Raw genomic sequence first — 18,437 nt, 5'->3', positions numbered from 1 at the left:
ACTGCCCCATCTTCCGAACTTGCTATGAAGACTGAAAGATACCGCGCACCAAGGACCTGGCACCCTACACCTGGTACACAGTTCATGCCAGCAATCATCTTTTCTGTATGGTAAAGCCCTAAAAATCTGACAATTCTACTCGATTTAATGCTCATATTGCTTTGAAAATTCTCAAAGATTCTGCAAATAAATAAAGGCACAACTTTCCAACAACGGAGAAATAAATTTTTTTTTAAAAATTTAAAGGAAAAGAAAAAGTGCACTCTTTTATTGGCATTTATGCCATTATAAATAAACTTCGGGCATTTAATCACATTCTTAAAAGACATCTAATCTAACCCCCCCGCCCTTTTTTGGTTACAATAACTATTAGGAAATAATTAAAAGCAAATTCTTTCTAAAATCGTCTATGATTCAGGCTTCAATATTTAATGCAAATACATAAATTAGTAAAAATAAGGTTTTACTTTATTCTGAACAGTGATTTTATATTGAACAACAACAACAACAAAAAAATGCCCTTCCTCAAGGTCACTATCTGCCCAAGAGCCAAAGTGGGCTCAGCCAGGCGATCCCCCTCCTCCCAGGCTTTCTTCAGTGAGAGTGAGTCCCTGCTCTCAGGCCTTCGTTCCAGGCAGGGATGGCCAGGTTCACCTGAGACTTGTATGAAAGGATTATAAGACAAGACTGAGTGGAAGATCTCTGTCACGCTGGACCCTAAATCAGGAGAGTCCTGGACTTGCAGCCAGCTTCCTACCTCATTTGATTCACTCAGAAGCCCCAGGGAAGGGGAAGTGCCATTTCCCAGACAGCTTAGGACAATTTACAGTTTCCTAAATGAGGTCTATGTGCTGCCTCCCTCAGCCCTGAGGGGAGGAGAAAAGCCTTCCTGGGACAAAGGTGGGAAAGAAGGTACTGTCAGAAGGCACGGCCACCATCAGACCAACCTTCAGCTCCCGCGACGGTGGCCGGATGCCTTGGCCTGTAGAAAGGGGCTCACTGTTCTCCACATCCCGGCAGAGAAGGGCAGTGCGGGCAGCCCAGGTGAAAGTCCGAGAGGAGGAGGATGTGGGGGCGCAGCGAGGATTCAGCCTCTGCAGAAGCAACCCCTAACCTCAGGTGCTGGGCCACCTCAGACTACTGGCCGCGCCGTACGTACAAGCAAGCCAGAGACGGGTCCCCTGGCCCAAATGCTGGGAGCTGCAGCTGGTAGGTAGCAGTCCCGTGTCTGGAGAAAGAACAGCCTTATTCTGAACTTAGAGGTGTCAGTGTACAACATATGGAAGTGTGTGTGGGCTAGGAGAGAAATGAATGCATTTAGTCTAAAAAGTACACCAACATCCAGACAATGGAATATTATTCAGTTCTTAAAAAAAAAATAAAAATGAGTTATCAGGCCATGAAAAGACATGGAGGAACCTGAAAAGCACTTTACTAAATCAAAGAATACAATCTGAAAGACTACATACTACATGATTTCAACTACATGACATTCTGGAAAAGGCAAAACTACGGAGCTGCTGCTGCTGCTGCGTCGCTTCAGTCGTGTCCGACTCTGCGACCCCACAGATGGCAGCCCACCAGGCTCCGCAGTCCCTGGGATTCTCCAAGCAAGAACGCTGGAGTGGGTTGCCATTTCCTTCTCCAAAGGAGGCAGTAACAATAATCAATGATTGCCAAGAGTTTGCTTTTTTTGGTGGGGGGGATAAATTAGAAGGAACACAGGGGATCTGTTGTCGTTCAGTCGGTAAGTAACCCCACGGGCTGGAGCCTGTCAGGCTCCTCCGTTCACGGGAGCTCCTCTTGCATGGGATGTCCCCACCATTCCCTTCTCCTGGGGATCTTCCTGGCCCAGGGATTGAACCTGCATCTCCTGCACTGTGGGCAGATTCTTCACCATGAAACCACCAGGTAAGCCCAGGGGATTTTTAGGGCAGTGAAGAAAACGCTGCATGACACTCTAACGATGGATACATGCCATTGCACCTTCATCCAAACACATGGAATACACCAAGCCAAGAGTGAACCCTAAAGTAAACTATGGACTCGGGATAATTATGATGTATCGATGAGGTTCATCAATCATACCAAGCGTACACTCTGGTGGGGGATGCTGATGATGGGAAGATTATGCATGGGTAGGGGGAGGGAGCATACGTGGGAAATCTCTGTACAACCTTTCCCTCAATTTTGCTCTGAACCTGAAAGTGTGCTAAAAAATTGTCTTAAAGGGGAAAAAAAAGGGTATGCCATAAAATTACAGATAAATCACAAACGACTGAGAGGTACAAAATGATACAGAATCACAAGCTGAAGAATAACTTGAGGATTTATCAGCTATATTAATAACATGCACAAAATACCCAGTGATGTCTATGCTGGGTTTAAGTGTGCTGCTTTTAAAGCTTTAAGGCTCCACCAACATACAAACTCTTGGAGGACAATTTGATGATACGATCAAAATTACAAATGCACGTTCCTTTCCATCATTAATTCCACTTTGAGGAATCTGTTCTACAGAGACACAAGTAGCTGAGGAGAGCTATTCATTATGGCCCTGATGAAACTGGAAAGCTGACCATCCACCAGTGGGGAGCAGACTGAACCAACCACAGCTCCTCTCACACAGCAGGACCCAAGCAACTGCAGAGAGAGTGCGGAAGCTCTCCATGTGCCGCTGCGTGCAGGCAGGCAACCGCGTGGACGGGACACGGCTCCCGGCAAGAGGACACGGGCAGGATGGGGGCAAAGGGGCTGCAAACACGCTCTCTGCTCGAAGAAATCACCCCGGGGGAAAGCACCGAGGGGACTGGGGGAGGGCTCACTTGACAGAGCTGTGTCCTCTGGTTTCTGAACAGTGTGAGTGAACTACCCGTTTAATTAAAGAGACTGATGTTTTTAGGCAGCCCCTGGGGTGTCCAGACCCAGGCGATTAGCTTCAGCCCAGGTGATAACACCTGGAACACTTCCGGATGCTCCCGGTTCCACTTGGAAGTGTTTACAGTTTGAGGATGAAATCAGAAATGGGTTCGATATTATTTTAAAATATTTTTAGTATTCAAATGAGTTTGAAAGGCAGGAAAATAAAAAGTACTTTAAAGAAGGACTTTTCAAAAATACTATCTTTTCCCTAAAGAAACGTGATTATCTACATATAATGTTTTGCACCCAACGCAGTAGTAAAATACATGTTGCTCACGCTGGGAAAGGTGACATTCTTTCAGTGTACTTGAAGAAACATTAGTTGGCTGTCAGGTCTTGCAGCTTCAAGCACACCAATGAAGATACCGCTAACAGAAGGATTCTGCTAAAATCAGCGCTTGTGACAAAGGAGGTGATGACTGGACATCACACTAAAACACAGTCATATTTCCCATCTTTGGACGACACCTCTAAGTTAGTGTACACTCCTGCTACAGAGTATGTAGCAGTAATGTAAACTTAGTTTATGTAGTAGCATGTAGTAGTAATGTAAACTTAGTTTACATTCCTGCTACAGATCTAAAGGTTTTACAAGAGGGATTAACCGGTTACAAGAGGGAATTCCAGTTCTCCCCATTTCACAGATTCTTCTAACCACAAATATTACAGATGTTTTGCTGAGGGTTTGACTTACTTTTAAACTAGCTTTTCATTTTAAAAACAATAAATTTATGCTTTAAAATTTAAAAAAAAAAAGCTTTTTGGAAGAATATACAGTGAAAGTGGAGGACTCCCACTCCTAAGAAAAACAATTTCCAGGAATTTCCTTCTGAAACTATTCTATGCACACGTTAGTGTATCTTTCTACCCCTAAAAAGGGTCTAATTATCATTTCTGTTCTCCATCCTATTTAACAGTTCTGAAATTTATCTTCCATCTTAAATACCCATCAATTTCCCTCCCCAGATGTGTGATGGCGAAGAGCTCAGCTATTCCTCTTCTGAAGGACATTTGTGTCACCGTTAAGGTTCTACAATATCTAGATTAACTGACTAAATTAACAGAAACGTCTGGAGTGAATATGAATATTCACAGAAGTCCTACCAAGCCACAGACTGATTTTTACTTTATCTACTTGGTGCAGAAGTAGGTTGTGTTAAGCTGCAGGTATCTGTATGTCAACTAGTAAGGTGGTTAATAAAAACCACAAGTTTAAAGAATCTTTTCCAGAAACTAGGAAAAAACCATAAAACAGAACTTTGGTGTCAACCAGGGTCACGTGATGTTCAACATGATGATAGCAACAAAGCCTCTAATGCCCTTTGAGATGAAATTAATTTTTAAAATTTTGATTCTTCATAAAGTGTAGTACAAATACAAAAATCATTCTGTTGTTTAAGTACAGTGCCAAAACATTTTAACATTTAAAAAAAAAGGGGGGGACTTTTAGAATGATGCCTGCTCTTCAATTATTAATACTTCTAACAGCTCTGAGATATTCACCAGCCTGAAACGCACCTAGATTGGCTAAACATACCTGTGTGTCTCCTTAGGAAGAAGGAGTAAGCAGAGAAAGCTTGCGATTACATACACAGTGTATCTCCTGCATGACATACAAGAAACACCGGTTGCCTATGGGGAGGGAACTGGTGATTCTGGAAAAAGGAAGACTTTTCACTAAACAGCCTTTTGTACTTTTTGGAACTCTATGAATATGTCACCCAGTCGAAAGAATTAAAAAGAAAAAATTTAACAAAAACCTCCTGTGTGTACAAAAATTTCCTAATACCTTAAACAAGAACACTACAGTTGACCCTTGAACAAGGGCTTGAACTGCACAGGCCCACTTAACACACAGATTTTTTTCCAGTAGTAAAGACTACATTACTACACAGTGGTTGGTTGAATCTGAGGATGCAGAACCATGGATAAGGAGGAACCACGTTAGGGAGACACAGTGAAGGAACTGGTACACAGAGGGCAAGTTTTATATGGATTTTTGACTGCAGGGAGGGTTGGTACCCCAACGCCCCGCACTGTTCAAGGGTCAACTGTAGTTCTGATTCTTAGGTTGTTGTTCATATGATCTTTTTCCTGCTCCCACAAATACAGTTTGGGGAGTGAGAAGGCAACTGTCAGCTCTCACTGCACATATGAACTTGGATGGAAAATACACCTGGAAAAAGATGATCCAGCCTCCTGGAGAACAAGTCACAGTCACTTCCTCCAATCACCCTGAATGTGATGGGTTTCTAAAACTCTGAATTACTTTTTAAGCCCTACGTGGACAGTCTGGATTCCCTGGGCCGGCACTGCAGGCTCCCCACGAGGTGACCTTGCCTTCAGGGGCCCAACCTGACTCCCCCAAGAGTCTGTCCCACAACAGGCTCCAGCGCCCCTCCTCTAAGGAGTCTCGCTGACCAGCCAGCCAGGAGTACCTGGCTCCTTCCCATCAAGACGCTGCTTTCAGTCTGCAGTTCAGACAAGCACTGGTAGGGCTGCTGGACTGCCTGACCACACCACTACCCTTTGAGGTCCAAGAGGACGGGGCCACACTGACATAACCACAGCCAAGCAGTGTCCACACATAACAAGCACACATAGATAATGTGCATTATATAAGCATTTTGATATTTGTTGAATAAAAGAATAAAGAGGGAGTTGAGACTGGAGCCCAGGCCCACCAGGGTGGAACGACACTAGCAGTCTCCCCCTCTCAGAGGCAAGACCACACTGCCTCTAAGTGGCAATTTACTGAATGTAAAACAAAAACAAAACTGGCTCTTGCAAAAACTTTACTTGCGCAGAAGTGTATACCTCCAGACCACCACACTTGCTATTTATGCTGCTCCCTATACCTGGAATAGTACCTCTGCTGTCTTATTCATCCTCAGCTCTCCGTCATCTCCTCCAGAAGGCCTATCAGGACCCTTCCGAACAGCCTCTGTCCTATGCCCCAGTCGGGGCCTCCTTTTCAAGGTACTCAGTCACCGCTGACAGAGCTGCCTTCCACGAAGGCAGACCCTGGACCTGCCGTGTCTCCTAGATTTCCAGGGCTGACATCACACTAGAATACTTTCTACATGAGTGAAAAATCTTGAATCTAAACCAAAGTGTATTTTTAAAAATGTTTTCCATCTTTAAAAGTTGGTCCCTTTAGAGGGACTTGGCCTTCAGGCCTATATCTTAAAGAACACTCTAGGCAAATGAGGTAAGTAAATCTGCCTGCCAATGCAGGAGATTCGGGGTTGATCACTGGGTCGGGAAGATCCCCTGGAGAAGGAGATGGCAAACCCTCCAGTATTCCTGCCTGGAAAATTCCATGGACAGAGGAGCCCATGGGCTACAGTCCATGGGGTCGCAAAAGAGTTGGATACAACTTTGCAACTAAACAACAACAAACATTACTTTGGGCTGTGCTGTCTGACACAGCAGCCAATAGATACACGTGGCTATTAACATCTGCATTAATTACAATTAAAAATAAAAATGTAGTTCCTGAGTCACACTAACAGTTTAAGCACTCACTAGCCACAAGAGTCTAGTGGACCCAGTCCTTGGAGTGTGGATCTAGAAGATGGCCAGCATCAGTCAAAGTTCAATTGGACTTACTACCACGAGAACTCTACAGAGTTTCAAACAAAGGAAATGTCCAAAACCACTCTTACTGTTGAGAAGGAACCAGTTTTTCCTTCAACTTTCAGACTGAAAAAGTCATCACTGTGAGCTAAAACAATGAGTTAATCTTTCAATATGATTTTCTCAAAGATTTTTAAAAGACAAGTTCAACTCTGGGTGGGTTCTGCTCTTCAAACAAAAAACAATCCAAATAGCAGTAGAGGCACAACCAAAATGACACAATCTATCAATGCTTTATGTCTCTTTTGTTACTTTCAATAAAAATTACAACTAAATAAAATGTAAAAAAGATTTAATGAAAACACTAACACAAATAAGGGAGAAAAATTCTTTGTCCACCATGGGGCAATTTTTACTAGCAAAACCCATAAACTGCCGTACCTAAAATATCTAGGTGTCTCAGAGTTTGTAAAAACCCACCTACCAATGCAGGACACTCAGGTTCGATCCCTGGGGTGGGAAGATCCCCTGGAGGAGGAAATAGTAATCATCTCTAGTATTCTTGCCTGGGAAATCCCATGGACAGAGGAGCCTGGTGCGCTACAGTCCATGGGGTCACACAGAGTCAGACACAACTTGGCAACTAAACACCACCAACAACAAAAATCTAGAGTGGAAAATATAGTAAACACCACGGAAGTCACTTCCTATTATGGAATCTGCAGGAATAGAAAACCCCACAAAACAGCAAGGAGCTGAATCCACCCCTTTCAACATCAGTGGTTGCTGAATCAAAGAGGAAATTAAATTTCACTGATACTTCTTTCAGCCAATCAGCCTGACTAAACTGGAGAGTGACTCGAAGGACATTTTCTCCCCTAACTCTGTTCTCTAAAACAGAAAGACCATTTGTATAGCTTCTCTGTGCTCACTTTCTTTCCCCCCCAAGTCCTAACATAAGTCAAGTCCCTGTTCTGAAACAATACTACAAAAACAGTTCCATTTAGACTTCAATTTTCCAATAAAGAACAATTTTAAACTACAAACACAGACTGAGTGAAGTGTGTCACACACGCACCCACGTCCAGGGACTCCAACCTCAGCCCTGCTGGCAGGAACTGAGGCCGCGCTGGCCCTGGTGCTCTACAGGAACCGGCAGCGGTGGCGTCTTCCATGTGCTCAGCGAGGACGTCCACGGACCTGGTTCTGGGTCAGACCCCTCACCTGCATCAGCCTGTCCTCACTAGCCCAGGAGGAAGATGAATCTAGTTACTTTCCCATACAATGATACAATAGTAAGAGCCACTGCAACTGGCTAAATGACAGGAACCACAGGAACTCTTGTGTGTGTGTGTGTGTGTGTGTGTCTGTCTGTCTCTCTCTCTCTCTCTCTCTCTCTCTCTCTCTCTCTCTCTCTCTGTGTGCACTCACTCATGTCTGACTCTGCAACCCCATAGACTGGACTGTAGTCAGTCAAGCTCCTCTGTCCATGGGATTTTTCCAGGCAAGAATTCTGGAGTGGGTTGCCATTTCCTAGTCCAGAGGATTTTCCTGACCCAGGGATCGAACCCATGTCTCTTTCATCTTCTGCACTGGCAAGTGGATTCTCTACCACTGCATGATTTGGGAAGTCCACAGGAGCCCAATATGCAAAGCTAATCAAACTGAGAACAAATGCAAAATTTTAGGGGGAAAGTCTCCCTTTTAAACATGAGATCCACCCTCCCCAACCAAGTTCTAATGTAGAGTCACTGGTCCAAGTCACAGAGCTGAAGAGCTGCATGCTGAGGTGCAGTGTCCACTGAGAGGAGGCCACGCTCCTTCCTCACTACCACACTGCCTGCCTCCCAGTATAAAAAGCTCTGACATTTCCTTCAACTCTGAGTCATGGTTAGAAGGTTCTACTTTTAATCAAGTGACAAACACTCAAAATATTTTAATCCAAAGGAACTGGGTCAAACTCAGTTCAGTTCAGTTCAGTCGCTCAGTCGTGTCCAACTCTTTGCGACCCCATGGATTGCAGCACACCAGGCTTCCCTGTCCATCACCAACAGGGCTTGCTCAAAGTCATGTCCATCGAGTCGGCGATGCCATCCAACCATCTCATCCTGTCGTCCCCTTCTCCTCCCACCTTCAATCTTTCCCAGCATCAGGGTCTTTTCCAGTGAGTCAGTTCTTTGCATCAGGTGGTCAAAGAATTGGAGCTTCAGCATCAGTCCTTCCAATGAATATTCAGGACTGATTTCCTTTAGGATTGACTGGCTTGATCACCTTGCAGTCCAAGGGACTTTCAGAGTCTTCAACACCACAGTTCAAAAGCATCAATTCTTCAGCACTCAGCTTTCTTTATGGCCCAAATCTCACATCCATACATGACTACTGGAAAAACCATAGCTTTGACAAGATGGACCTTTGTTGGCAAAGTAATGTCTCTGCTTTTTAATATGCTGTCTAGAATGGTCATAGCTTTTCTTCCAAGGAGCAAGTATCTTTTAATTTCATGGGTGCAGTCACCATTTGCAGTGATTTTGGAGCCCAAGAAAAGAAAGTCTCTGACTGTTTCCATCGTTTCCCCATCTGTTTACCATGAAGTGATGGGACTGGATGCCATGATTTTAGTTTTTGGAATGGTGAATTTTAAGCCAGCCTTTTCACTCTCCTCTTTCACTTTCATCAAGAAGTTCTTCAGTTCCTCTTCACTTTCTGCCATAAGGGTGGTGTCATCTGCATATCTGAGGTTACTGATGTTTCTCCCAGCAATCTTGATTCCAGCTTCTGCTTCATCCAGCCCGGCATTTCACATAATGTACTCTGCATATAAGTTAAATAAGCAGGGTGACAATATACAGCCTTGATGTACTCCTTTTCCAACTTAGAACCAGTCCATTGTTCCATGTCTGGTTCTAACTGTTGCTTCTTGACCTGCATACAGGTTTCTCAGGAGGCAGTTCAGGTGGTCTGTTATTCCCATCTCTTTAAGAATTTTCCACAGTTTGTTGCGATCCACAAATTCAAAGGCTGTGGCATAATCAAAGCAGAAGTAGATGTTTTTCTGGAACTATCTTGCTTTTTCTATGAGCCAAAGGATGTTTTGATCTCTGGTTCCTCTGCCTTTTCTAAATCCAGCTTGAACATCTGGAAGTTCTCGGAGGTTCACATACTGTTGAAGCCTAGCTTGGAGAATTTTGAGCATTACTTTGCTAGCATGAGATGAGTGCAATTGTGTGGTAGCTTGAACATTCTTTGGCATTGCCTTTCTTTGGGACTGGAATGAAAACTGACCTTTTCTAGTCCTGTGGCCACTGCTGGGTTTTCCAATTTGCTGATATACTGAGTGCAGCACTTTAACAGCATCATCTTTTAGGACTGAAATAGTTCAGCTGGAATTCCATCACCTCCACTAGCTTTGTTCATAGTGACGCTTCAAGTCAAGACCCACCTGACTTCAGATTCCTATCTGGCTCTAGGTGAGTGATCATACCATCGTGATTATCTGGGTCATTAAGATCTTTGTATAGTTCTCCTGTGCACCCTTGCCACCTCTTCTTAACATCTTCCGCTTCTGTTAGGGCCATACCATTTCTGTCCTTTATTGTGCCCATCTTTGCATGAAATGTTCTCTTGGTATCTCTAATTTTCTTGAAGAGATCTCTAGTCTTTCCCATTCTACTGTTTTCCTCTGGCTCAGACCATGAACTCCTTATTGCAAAACTCAGACTTAAGTTGAAGAAAGCAGGGAAAACCAGTAGACCATTCTGGTATGACCTAAATCAAATCCCTTACAATTATACAGTAGAAATTACAAATAAATTCAAGGGATTAGATCTGATAGAGTTAATGAAGAACTATAGACAGAGGTTCGTGACATTATACAGGATGCAGTAATCAAGACCATCCCCAAGAAAAAGAAATGCAAAAAGGCAAAACGGCTGTCTGAAGAGGCCTTACAAATAGCTGAGACAAGAAGAGAAGCTAAAGGCAAAGGAGAAAAGGAAAGATAGACTCATCCGAATGCAGAGTTCCAAGAATAGCAAGGAGAGATAAGAAAGCCTTCCTCAGAGATCAATGCAAAGAAATAGGGGTCAGACTCATATAGCCCATAATTGTCAAAGCAAACCCCAATTATTTGATATATTTCTATAGTTCCTCAGTGTTATCACGCAGTTTGTTGATAAATCCACCAAAATCCACCTTATTCAAATATGGCCCAAGCCTCACTCTACAGGCTATTATAAAGAATACTAGCTTATTTTTCTTGTGATTTCACTGGGTATTCTACCTATGAAATTAAAACATGTCCAGGTGGTACAGTTTTGATTTTTTAAAAATTCAAAATATTTGGGGGCAGTGCAAAAGGAAGCTTTTGAACTATAAATAGATTTTACTTCACAACAGAATTGTACAACCCTGTTAAACAGCTACAACTATTAAGAAACACCTACTACATAAAGTAAGGCACAGGGGTATTAGAAAGACTGGCAAATTAAGAGACTGTCAAACAGCAGAAGACGGGACATCTAGAAATAGGAAAGACAGATTTAACCAAGCGAAAATTTCTTCAGCATTAGATTTTACTATTCTTAGCGATAGTTCAACTAAACATTCTTTTGATTAATGGAAATGAAACACGGGGGAAAATGTCACATGGGATGATATCCAAGTCTTTCTAAGGGTAAGGTTTTAAAAGACAGGAATTTGACTTTTAGACATAGAGCTCAAAAATAGCCTTAATCCCCAAATTTAGAACAAGAAAACACCCTAAAGGCAGATTTTTATAAATCAGCAGCAGTCATGCTGTGTATTGTCTAAGAACACAGAAAAAAAGCCACTTTTGCTTACTTCTTTGGCTTTCCTAAAGAACCGCCCCCCACCCAAATCTCTGATTCACAACTCTTCAAGTCAAAGCTCGAGCTGGGCATCCCTTGCACATGGCTCTTCCCCAGCACTCCTGTCGGCAATCACAGACCCACAGAGAGTCAAACATGCCAGCGTCCCCAACATGCACTGGTGCAGGCGCAGACACCCTGCATCGATGCCTTGCTGTGACATGACAACTCCCGAAAGCTAAGCCTAGACTGGATGGGGAAAGTGGGGCACCCCTGACTCCCTGCCCCCCAGTTTGTGCAGGAGCTGTGGACACCACTCCAGATCCCGAGAGACCCCCAGGTATGGGACAGTCTTCTGATGAGGGACGTGCCACCAGGGGAAGGGCTCAGGGGACACTGACCACACGTGCTGAAAATCAAGAGGGCTGGCCAGGAGCGTGAGGGCATCTGAGAGACCAGCCAGACAACCTGAAAGGACTTAGGTGCAAGCCATGGGCCAAGATCACACCCACAGAGATGAAATTCTCTGAGTAGCCAGAGCGCTTTTCCCAGCACACACAAAGTGCAGAAAACCAGCAGGCTTCCTGGGGCGCGGGCATCAAAGAAAAGAACACCAAGGGCCTGCCTCCGGTGCCACCCCCACCTGGACACCCAGCCCTGGGCTTCTGCACATGGGGCATCCAGTAAAAAGGTGAATAAAGGAAGCTTCCTTCAAGTGTCCTTTCTGAGTTGTGCATTTGGGCACCTAATTGCATTTTACATTCTTTTCTCCAGTTCTGTTTCTTAGCCTTCTCTTAGTCAACACAGTTCTAAGCTACTTGAAGGCATCACCCGATCCTCTGTACACTTCTGGCATAAGGGGCACCTCAGACAGAAGTGTGATACACACAGTAAATAAACAGATTCACACGCTGGCTGCCTAAACAGTCCGTGACATATGCTTCAAAATTAGTAAGAATTTTCAGAACATACCACACTGCTTAAGTTTCTGCAATTTTAAAATTTCATGGCCATCGTGTTCCTATTGAAGAAATAGTTGAAAATGGAGGCAAAAAAATCAATTAGTGCTGATGGAAGAATTCCTGGCTATACGCTGAATGTGCTCCACTACAACAGACTTGCCCACTGGTGGTGTCTGTGTGGACGCGTGCATGGGGCTGCTACTGCTTCCAGAACCACAAGCAAACGTGGCTACAAAGTGCACCCACACTCCCCCCTCATCCGGACAGCGCTGGCACCGAGCACCTCTCACACGTCATCTCACCCAGCCCCTGGGGACGGGAATGCTCGTTCTACTCCACACCTGAGGAAACTGAAGATCCTCAGAGCACCAGTCCCACATCCCCTCCGGGTCACTAACTGCAGCCTCAAGGCCAAACCCCCGGCTGCCGGTTTCTGAAAGCAGAGGTTTACTAGTTCCCTGGCATATCCGTGGACATACCACCCAGAGCCACTTTCACGTTGAAGTGGCACCACTGAGTGAGCAGCTGTGGCAGAGACCGCGTGGCCTGCGGAACCAAAATTCTGTCCTCTGACCCTCTACAGAAAAGGTCTGTGACCCACGCATTTGGGAATGATGCTGCAGCCCCTCCAAGACTCACAGCCCAGAGCACAGGAAGGCTGGGGAGAGTCTGCAGTCAAAGAGCCTCAGCCATGCCCAATTTCTCCTGAGCACAAATCTGCTCTTGAGCAACACTTCCTTACGTGTCCCTGGAATATACCAAAGAGCTGGTCTGAATGAGATAAAGAGGTGCTGTCCTGACTAAGGATACACCAACAACTAACCTGGCTGAAAGCAAGCCTCTTCCTCATCTTGAACAGCTCACAGTAAGGAACATTTCATCTTAACAAGGGAAGGAAGGCATGTTTTAGCAAAATCATTTTTAACTATTCTGTCTTCAAACACATTAAGTGAAAACACAAAGTCGGCACTTACATAGCCCCAAGTAATCACATACTTTGTCACACAACTACAATGGCACAAGTCAGAAGTTGTAAAAACACAGGCTAACAATGCAAGCATTAACTTCCGACTATAGGATTAAGCCTAAGTCCCTTTACAAGTCATTCTCAACCATGTTAAAGAACCACACAATGAAATTCAAGCGTTAAGCAGGGATGATTCCCAATCTTTTGCTTCACCGTGACAACTCCCCTGGTGGGATTCATACTTACCCCCACCCCAAGCAACTTCAAACGTGGCCACTGTCCTCATCCCTCTCAGTTATCCAAGAATCCCTACTTTTCTACCAAGTAAAAGCTAAGCAAAGTCATGAAAAGCCCTAGCCCTAGAAGGCTCTGCAAAAACTCACAGCTCCTATTTAGCTGGAATGTAGTAAAGAGATGAAATAACCTGAGACCGGTCTTCAATTATCCACTGCAATAAACAGGTGAGACTGTGTACACCCTGGATGACATCCTGCAGCGCCAGAACAGAGCGGAGGCGGAGCCCCTGCCCCCAGAGGGGAGCATACTCTTGCTTGCCCACCCCCAACCCCACCCCACATCCCCGTAAAGCTGCTGACAAACTTTCCCCACTTGCTGGAGTTATGCTACTGAAACTTGCTAAGTATGTAGTCTCCTGAGTTCACGATTCAAGTAAATTCCATGTTTCTGGATGCAGATTCATAAGATGAATACACACACTTACTTTAAAGATCTAGGTTAGGTTCTGGCTTTCACCCTTTGCATTACTTTCAGTAGATCACCTCTCTCAAGTCTGATTTCTCACCTGGAATTGGCAGAAACAGTATTTTCTCTTCCCACCTGACAGGATGCTGTTGAGGATCAAACTGAAGTAATGGGGAGAAAAGAACGCTTGAGATGTAAAACTAAAAGGTCATCATTTTGCTGTAAAAGGCATTTTGGTTGGTAATGGTATTTACACCAAGTATCTTTAAATACAGTTTCCTATTGCATTTAAAGGGATTCACAGTATACAATGTAACCACAACTGCTTAGGGACATTTACTCAAGTAGGAAATGGCAACTCACTACAGTATTCTTGCCTAGAGGATCCCATGGACAGAGGAGCCTGGCAGGCTACAGTCCATGGGGTCACAAAGTCATACATGATTGAGCAACTAACACACACTAGCAACACGTATAAAGCACGAGATGAAATATACCTATATTCAACTTTCAGAAGGCAGTCCTACAAAACTTTTATAGTAGATTTGTTGAATGTATATTTGGCCTCAATAAAGCTGACCAAAAAACAAAAGAAAAAAAAAACACCTTTTCTGCTTGCCTAGGTATTTATTTCTTCCACACTGTTAAATCATGAATCCCTGCTGCTGAAAGACAGTAATACGCTCTTTTAACTTGGAAATATTAAACACAAAAATTTCCAAAACACACAACAAACTATTTACTGGTAACACAAAGTCCCACTGTTCATAAAGGGTGCCAAGTAAATGAAGATGACAATTGTGAGAAAACGTCTATGTCCTCAACGCAAAACAAGAAAAGGCTACTTCAACAATATCAGATGCCATCAAATTCGGTGCCGCTCCAGAAGAAAGGCTAGGTGTGGGTAAAAAGCACTGCTTTCCCTTCCTCCCCTTGCTACCTTTTGGGGCATCTTTCCTATCTCAGCATTACCTCCACATGCTCTCTCAGAATCACCCCTGACCTCCCCAGCCTGCGCTGACCTCTCCCACCTGTCACTGGTGGCAATGGCACTGGTCAGAAATCCCACCTTACCCTACTGGACCCTGCGCACATCCATGCTCCCCTGGCTGGACTGCAAGCGCCCTGCAGGCAGCATGCTAGCTGGTCAGCTCCCCAGCATCAGGTGTACTATGCCCGGGGCCCACGGCCTACCCACCCGACTCAGCTAAAGAACAGGATGGCTCCGCAGGCCAGTCCCCAGAGACATGCACTGGATCATGACCGTCCAAGTCCCTCCTGCTTCTCAGGCCACCAAAGCCACCTCCTGCTCCGCCTAACCCTTCAGCTCTTTCCGTTCGGAGCGCCCCTCCCTCAAATTTTATCACGTGAGCAGGGAACACACCTTGCTCTGCCTGGCCGAACTTTATCCCAGACACAAACTTTACCACAAACACACATCCCCTCACTAAAATAAGGCTGAGTCTCGCAGAATGTTATTGCCAGGTCTCTCCCTGCTTTTCCATCTATTCAAATGCTTCCACTCTGTGTGTGTAATGTAATTCCTTTAGTCCTTTATTTGCTTTAATATATGTCCTTAAAATCTCTGTTTTACACTAGCAATTAGGGGAGACAAAGTTACACATGTTCAATGGTGATGCCTTCCAAGGCCCCCACACTAACGGACCATTTCACAACAATGTGACGGTGACGAATATGCAACCAAGAACCCAACATAAATATAATGGTGAATTTATTCTTTGGATTATTTAAACAGAGCCATTAAAAACTGATTTTTTTGTTCCACATTTACAAAAGAGCCCCCGTGCCTTACAAGGGTCAAAACTAGAAAGGAAGGGGAAAAAAGTGGTCAAGAGTAGAAAAATCCTTTTTGATAAAACTCTGTTGTGATTAGCAGCACATTAAGTATCTAACCATCCAGCAACAGAACTGCCCCCAAGGCCAATCCATTGTGCACCATCCTGGAAACAGCTGAAAGTATATAGTGCAACAAGCCTTTCTGTTAAAGTGTCATGTTACTAATTTGTCCCTCTTTATAATCTAAATCTAAAATAACCTCATTTAACAATAGCAAAGCTGCAAAGCCATTCAAAAGTTACCAGTTTCAGAGGACAAGCTTCAAGGCCGAACTTGTCTGGTATGATCTACATTTCATATGTTTAAAGATTTTTCACTCAAACATGTCAAGATTAATGAAGCAAATGAGATCTATTCTGCAGTAAAATCATAGTATTTTCATGGAGTGAAATCAGAGCATTTAACTCTTGGCTGTTTCCACATCTCTCACTTCAGATAAGCCGATTTTACAAAATTAACATCAAACTCAATTCTTTATCAGCTTTTAAATAGAGTATTATTAGTGACTTACATATCACCAGACTTACTCATTCCTCTCCACTACTTAACAAATTTATTTCAACCAGACAAGAATCTCATGACTGATTTGTTTTTCGTTTTTGATTGTTTCTCTCACTTCCACATTAAATAATAGTCTAGGAATTGTATTAAAACTGCAGCCACAAAATTCAAGTTTTGTTTCAACAGGAGAAAGAGATTTTTACACCACTAGTAGGAAAACGCTAGTGGTCAGTCAAAGAAATATTTGCACAAGCTGAACAGCTGTGTCTACTGCAAATCTGAAGGCACTGCTGCAGCAATATAATTCAATTTGGACCCATTCATTATAAACTGATTTTCAGATGCTGCTACTGCAAGACCGTAGTGGAGAAATGTAAGTAGCGCTGGGAATCAAATCATGGGCAGCAGAGCACAAGTTTGTGTTTTACTGCAAAGGAGAGCTCTGAAAGAGGAAACACAACTAGTACATAACGCTACCGTAAACCAGCCCAGAAGAACCCAGAATCATTAAACCAATAGAAAACTAAAATACTTCTCTTGGGTAACTGATATGAGTCCCGAAGAAAGTCTCCAGACAAGCAGTTTAAAAGATTTATTCAATACTCTGATAAAAATTGTAATTGAAAAAATGGTAATTCCTACATTCCTGAACATAATTTATATATGTGTGTATATATATGTACGCTGTAAGAACACAAGCTCCCCTGGAGACTGCAGCCCAGATGAATCTGCTCTTTAACTTTCTTCCGAAGTGATACACGTGAAATTAACACTCCACAGCAACTTTTATGACATCTTGCTAAGAAGTTCTGGGTTGTGAAAAATGGAATGGCTTAGGTGACCAGCGACAAGAGTTTTCAAAATAGCACTAAGCATTTTCCCAAGAAGCACATTCCAAGAAACTTATAAGTTGTAACTCACGGGCTGGCTGCTGTTAGGAAAGTAAGTCCTCTGGTCGCAGCCTTGTGAATATGTTACCGATTCAGAAAACACTTCGGGATTCCTTTCGGCTGCACTATTTCCTTCTCTCACTAGCCAGCGTAACCTCCGCTGTCATCCCTCCAGCTAGCCACGCTTGTGTGGACGGACACACGGCGGCAGTGGGAGGCAGACGGAATCACCACGCACAATACACACGCTCCACTTTACTTTTCCTCCCTGGAAGTACCACTCGGTCTCCCGGCGAGGAGGGCTCCCCAACTCCGGGCGATCCAAGCGCACCGGGCATGTGCCGCCCCACTCGGGCCCCATGACAATCTTCCGACAAACTTCCCCCCTCGGTGGCTGGGGTCCAGGGGAAGGGGCTGCGCGGGCCTTCGCTTCGCGGGCCCCGCACAGCCCGCCGCCGAACTGGGGTCTCCCGGGGGCACTCACCTCCGGATGGGGCTGACAAGCAACCCCCGGGGCCCCGGCCCCCCGCCCGGCCCCCTTCTCACCTGTGCTGTCATTCGCCGAGAAGCCGGGCGAGCTGAGTTTGGCTCGTTTGGGGTTGGGCGGTCCGTCCAGCAAGTTCTCGGCCATTTTCACCTGCTCGCGAAAACAGCCCCGAGCACGGGAGGCCGGGTCTGCGAGGGTTCCGGGGCTGGGGTCGGCGCCGGCCCCGGCCGGCTGAGAGGGGAGAGGAGCGAGCGCGAGCCGCGAGCGAGCGCCGAGGGAGAGGGAGGGCGCAGGGCCGGGTGGGGGAGGCGGCGGCCAAATCTCAGCCACAGCAACAGCGCCCCGCAGCGCTCACCGCCCGCCCCCGGCCGCCGCCGCCGCCGCCGCCGCCGGCCGCGGCCCCCTCATCCCCTGCCCGCCTCCCGAGCGCGACACTCCGCGGCGGGGGCGCCCCGGCGGCCCGGCGGCCCCCCCGGGCCCGGCTGGCAGCGACAGCGCCCGGCCGGGCGGCTCAGGCAGTCCCCGGGAACATGGTGCCGCCGCCGCGCCGCCGCCTCGCTCCCCCCCCCCCCGCGCCCCACTTAATTAATTCGCTCGCGGCCCGACTACCGGGGGGCTCCGGGCTCCGCTCCCCGCCCGCGGCCCGCCGCCGCCGCCGTAAGGAAAAACAATGCGCGAAGCGGGGCCGCCGCCGCCGCCGCCGCGGCCCCCCCACCCCCCGTGCCGCCGCCGCCGCGGCTCCGG

General features: G+C 45.6%; 1 protein-coding gene across 1 annotated transcript in view; it reads right to left on the bottom strand.

Moving 5' to 3' along the window:
• Positions 1-18,152, bottom strand: part of LOC122432734 (CREB binding protein) — a 118,663-nt gene extending 100,511 nt beyond the window's left edge. Inside the window, exon 1 of the mRNA XM_043454782.1 lies at positions 17,753-18,152. Within this exon, the coding sequence (XP_043310717.1) occupies positions 17,753-17,837 (85 nt within the window). The 5' untranslated portion in view covers positions 17,838-18,152. The remainder of the gene's footprint in view (positions 1-17,752) is intronic.
• Positions 18,153-18,437: the final 285 nt, after the last annotated feature.

The sequence above is a fragment of the Cervus canadensis genome, chromosome 32 (genome assembly GCF_019320065.1).
Source record: "Cervus canadensis isolate Bull #8, Minnesota chromosome 32, ASM1932006v1, whole genome shotgun sequence".
Lineage (NCBI taxonomy): Eukaryota > Metazoa > Chordata > Mammalia > Artiodactyla > Cervidae > Cervus > Cervus canadensis.
This window is presented reverse-complemented; position numbering and strand designations above follow the sequence as displayed.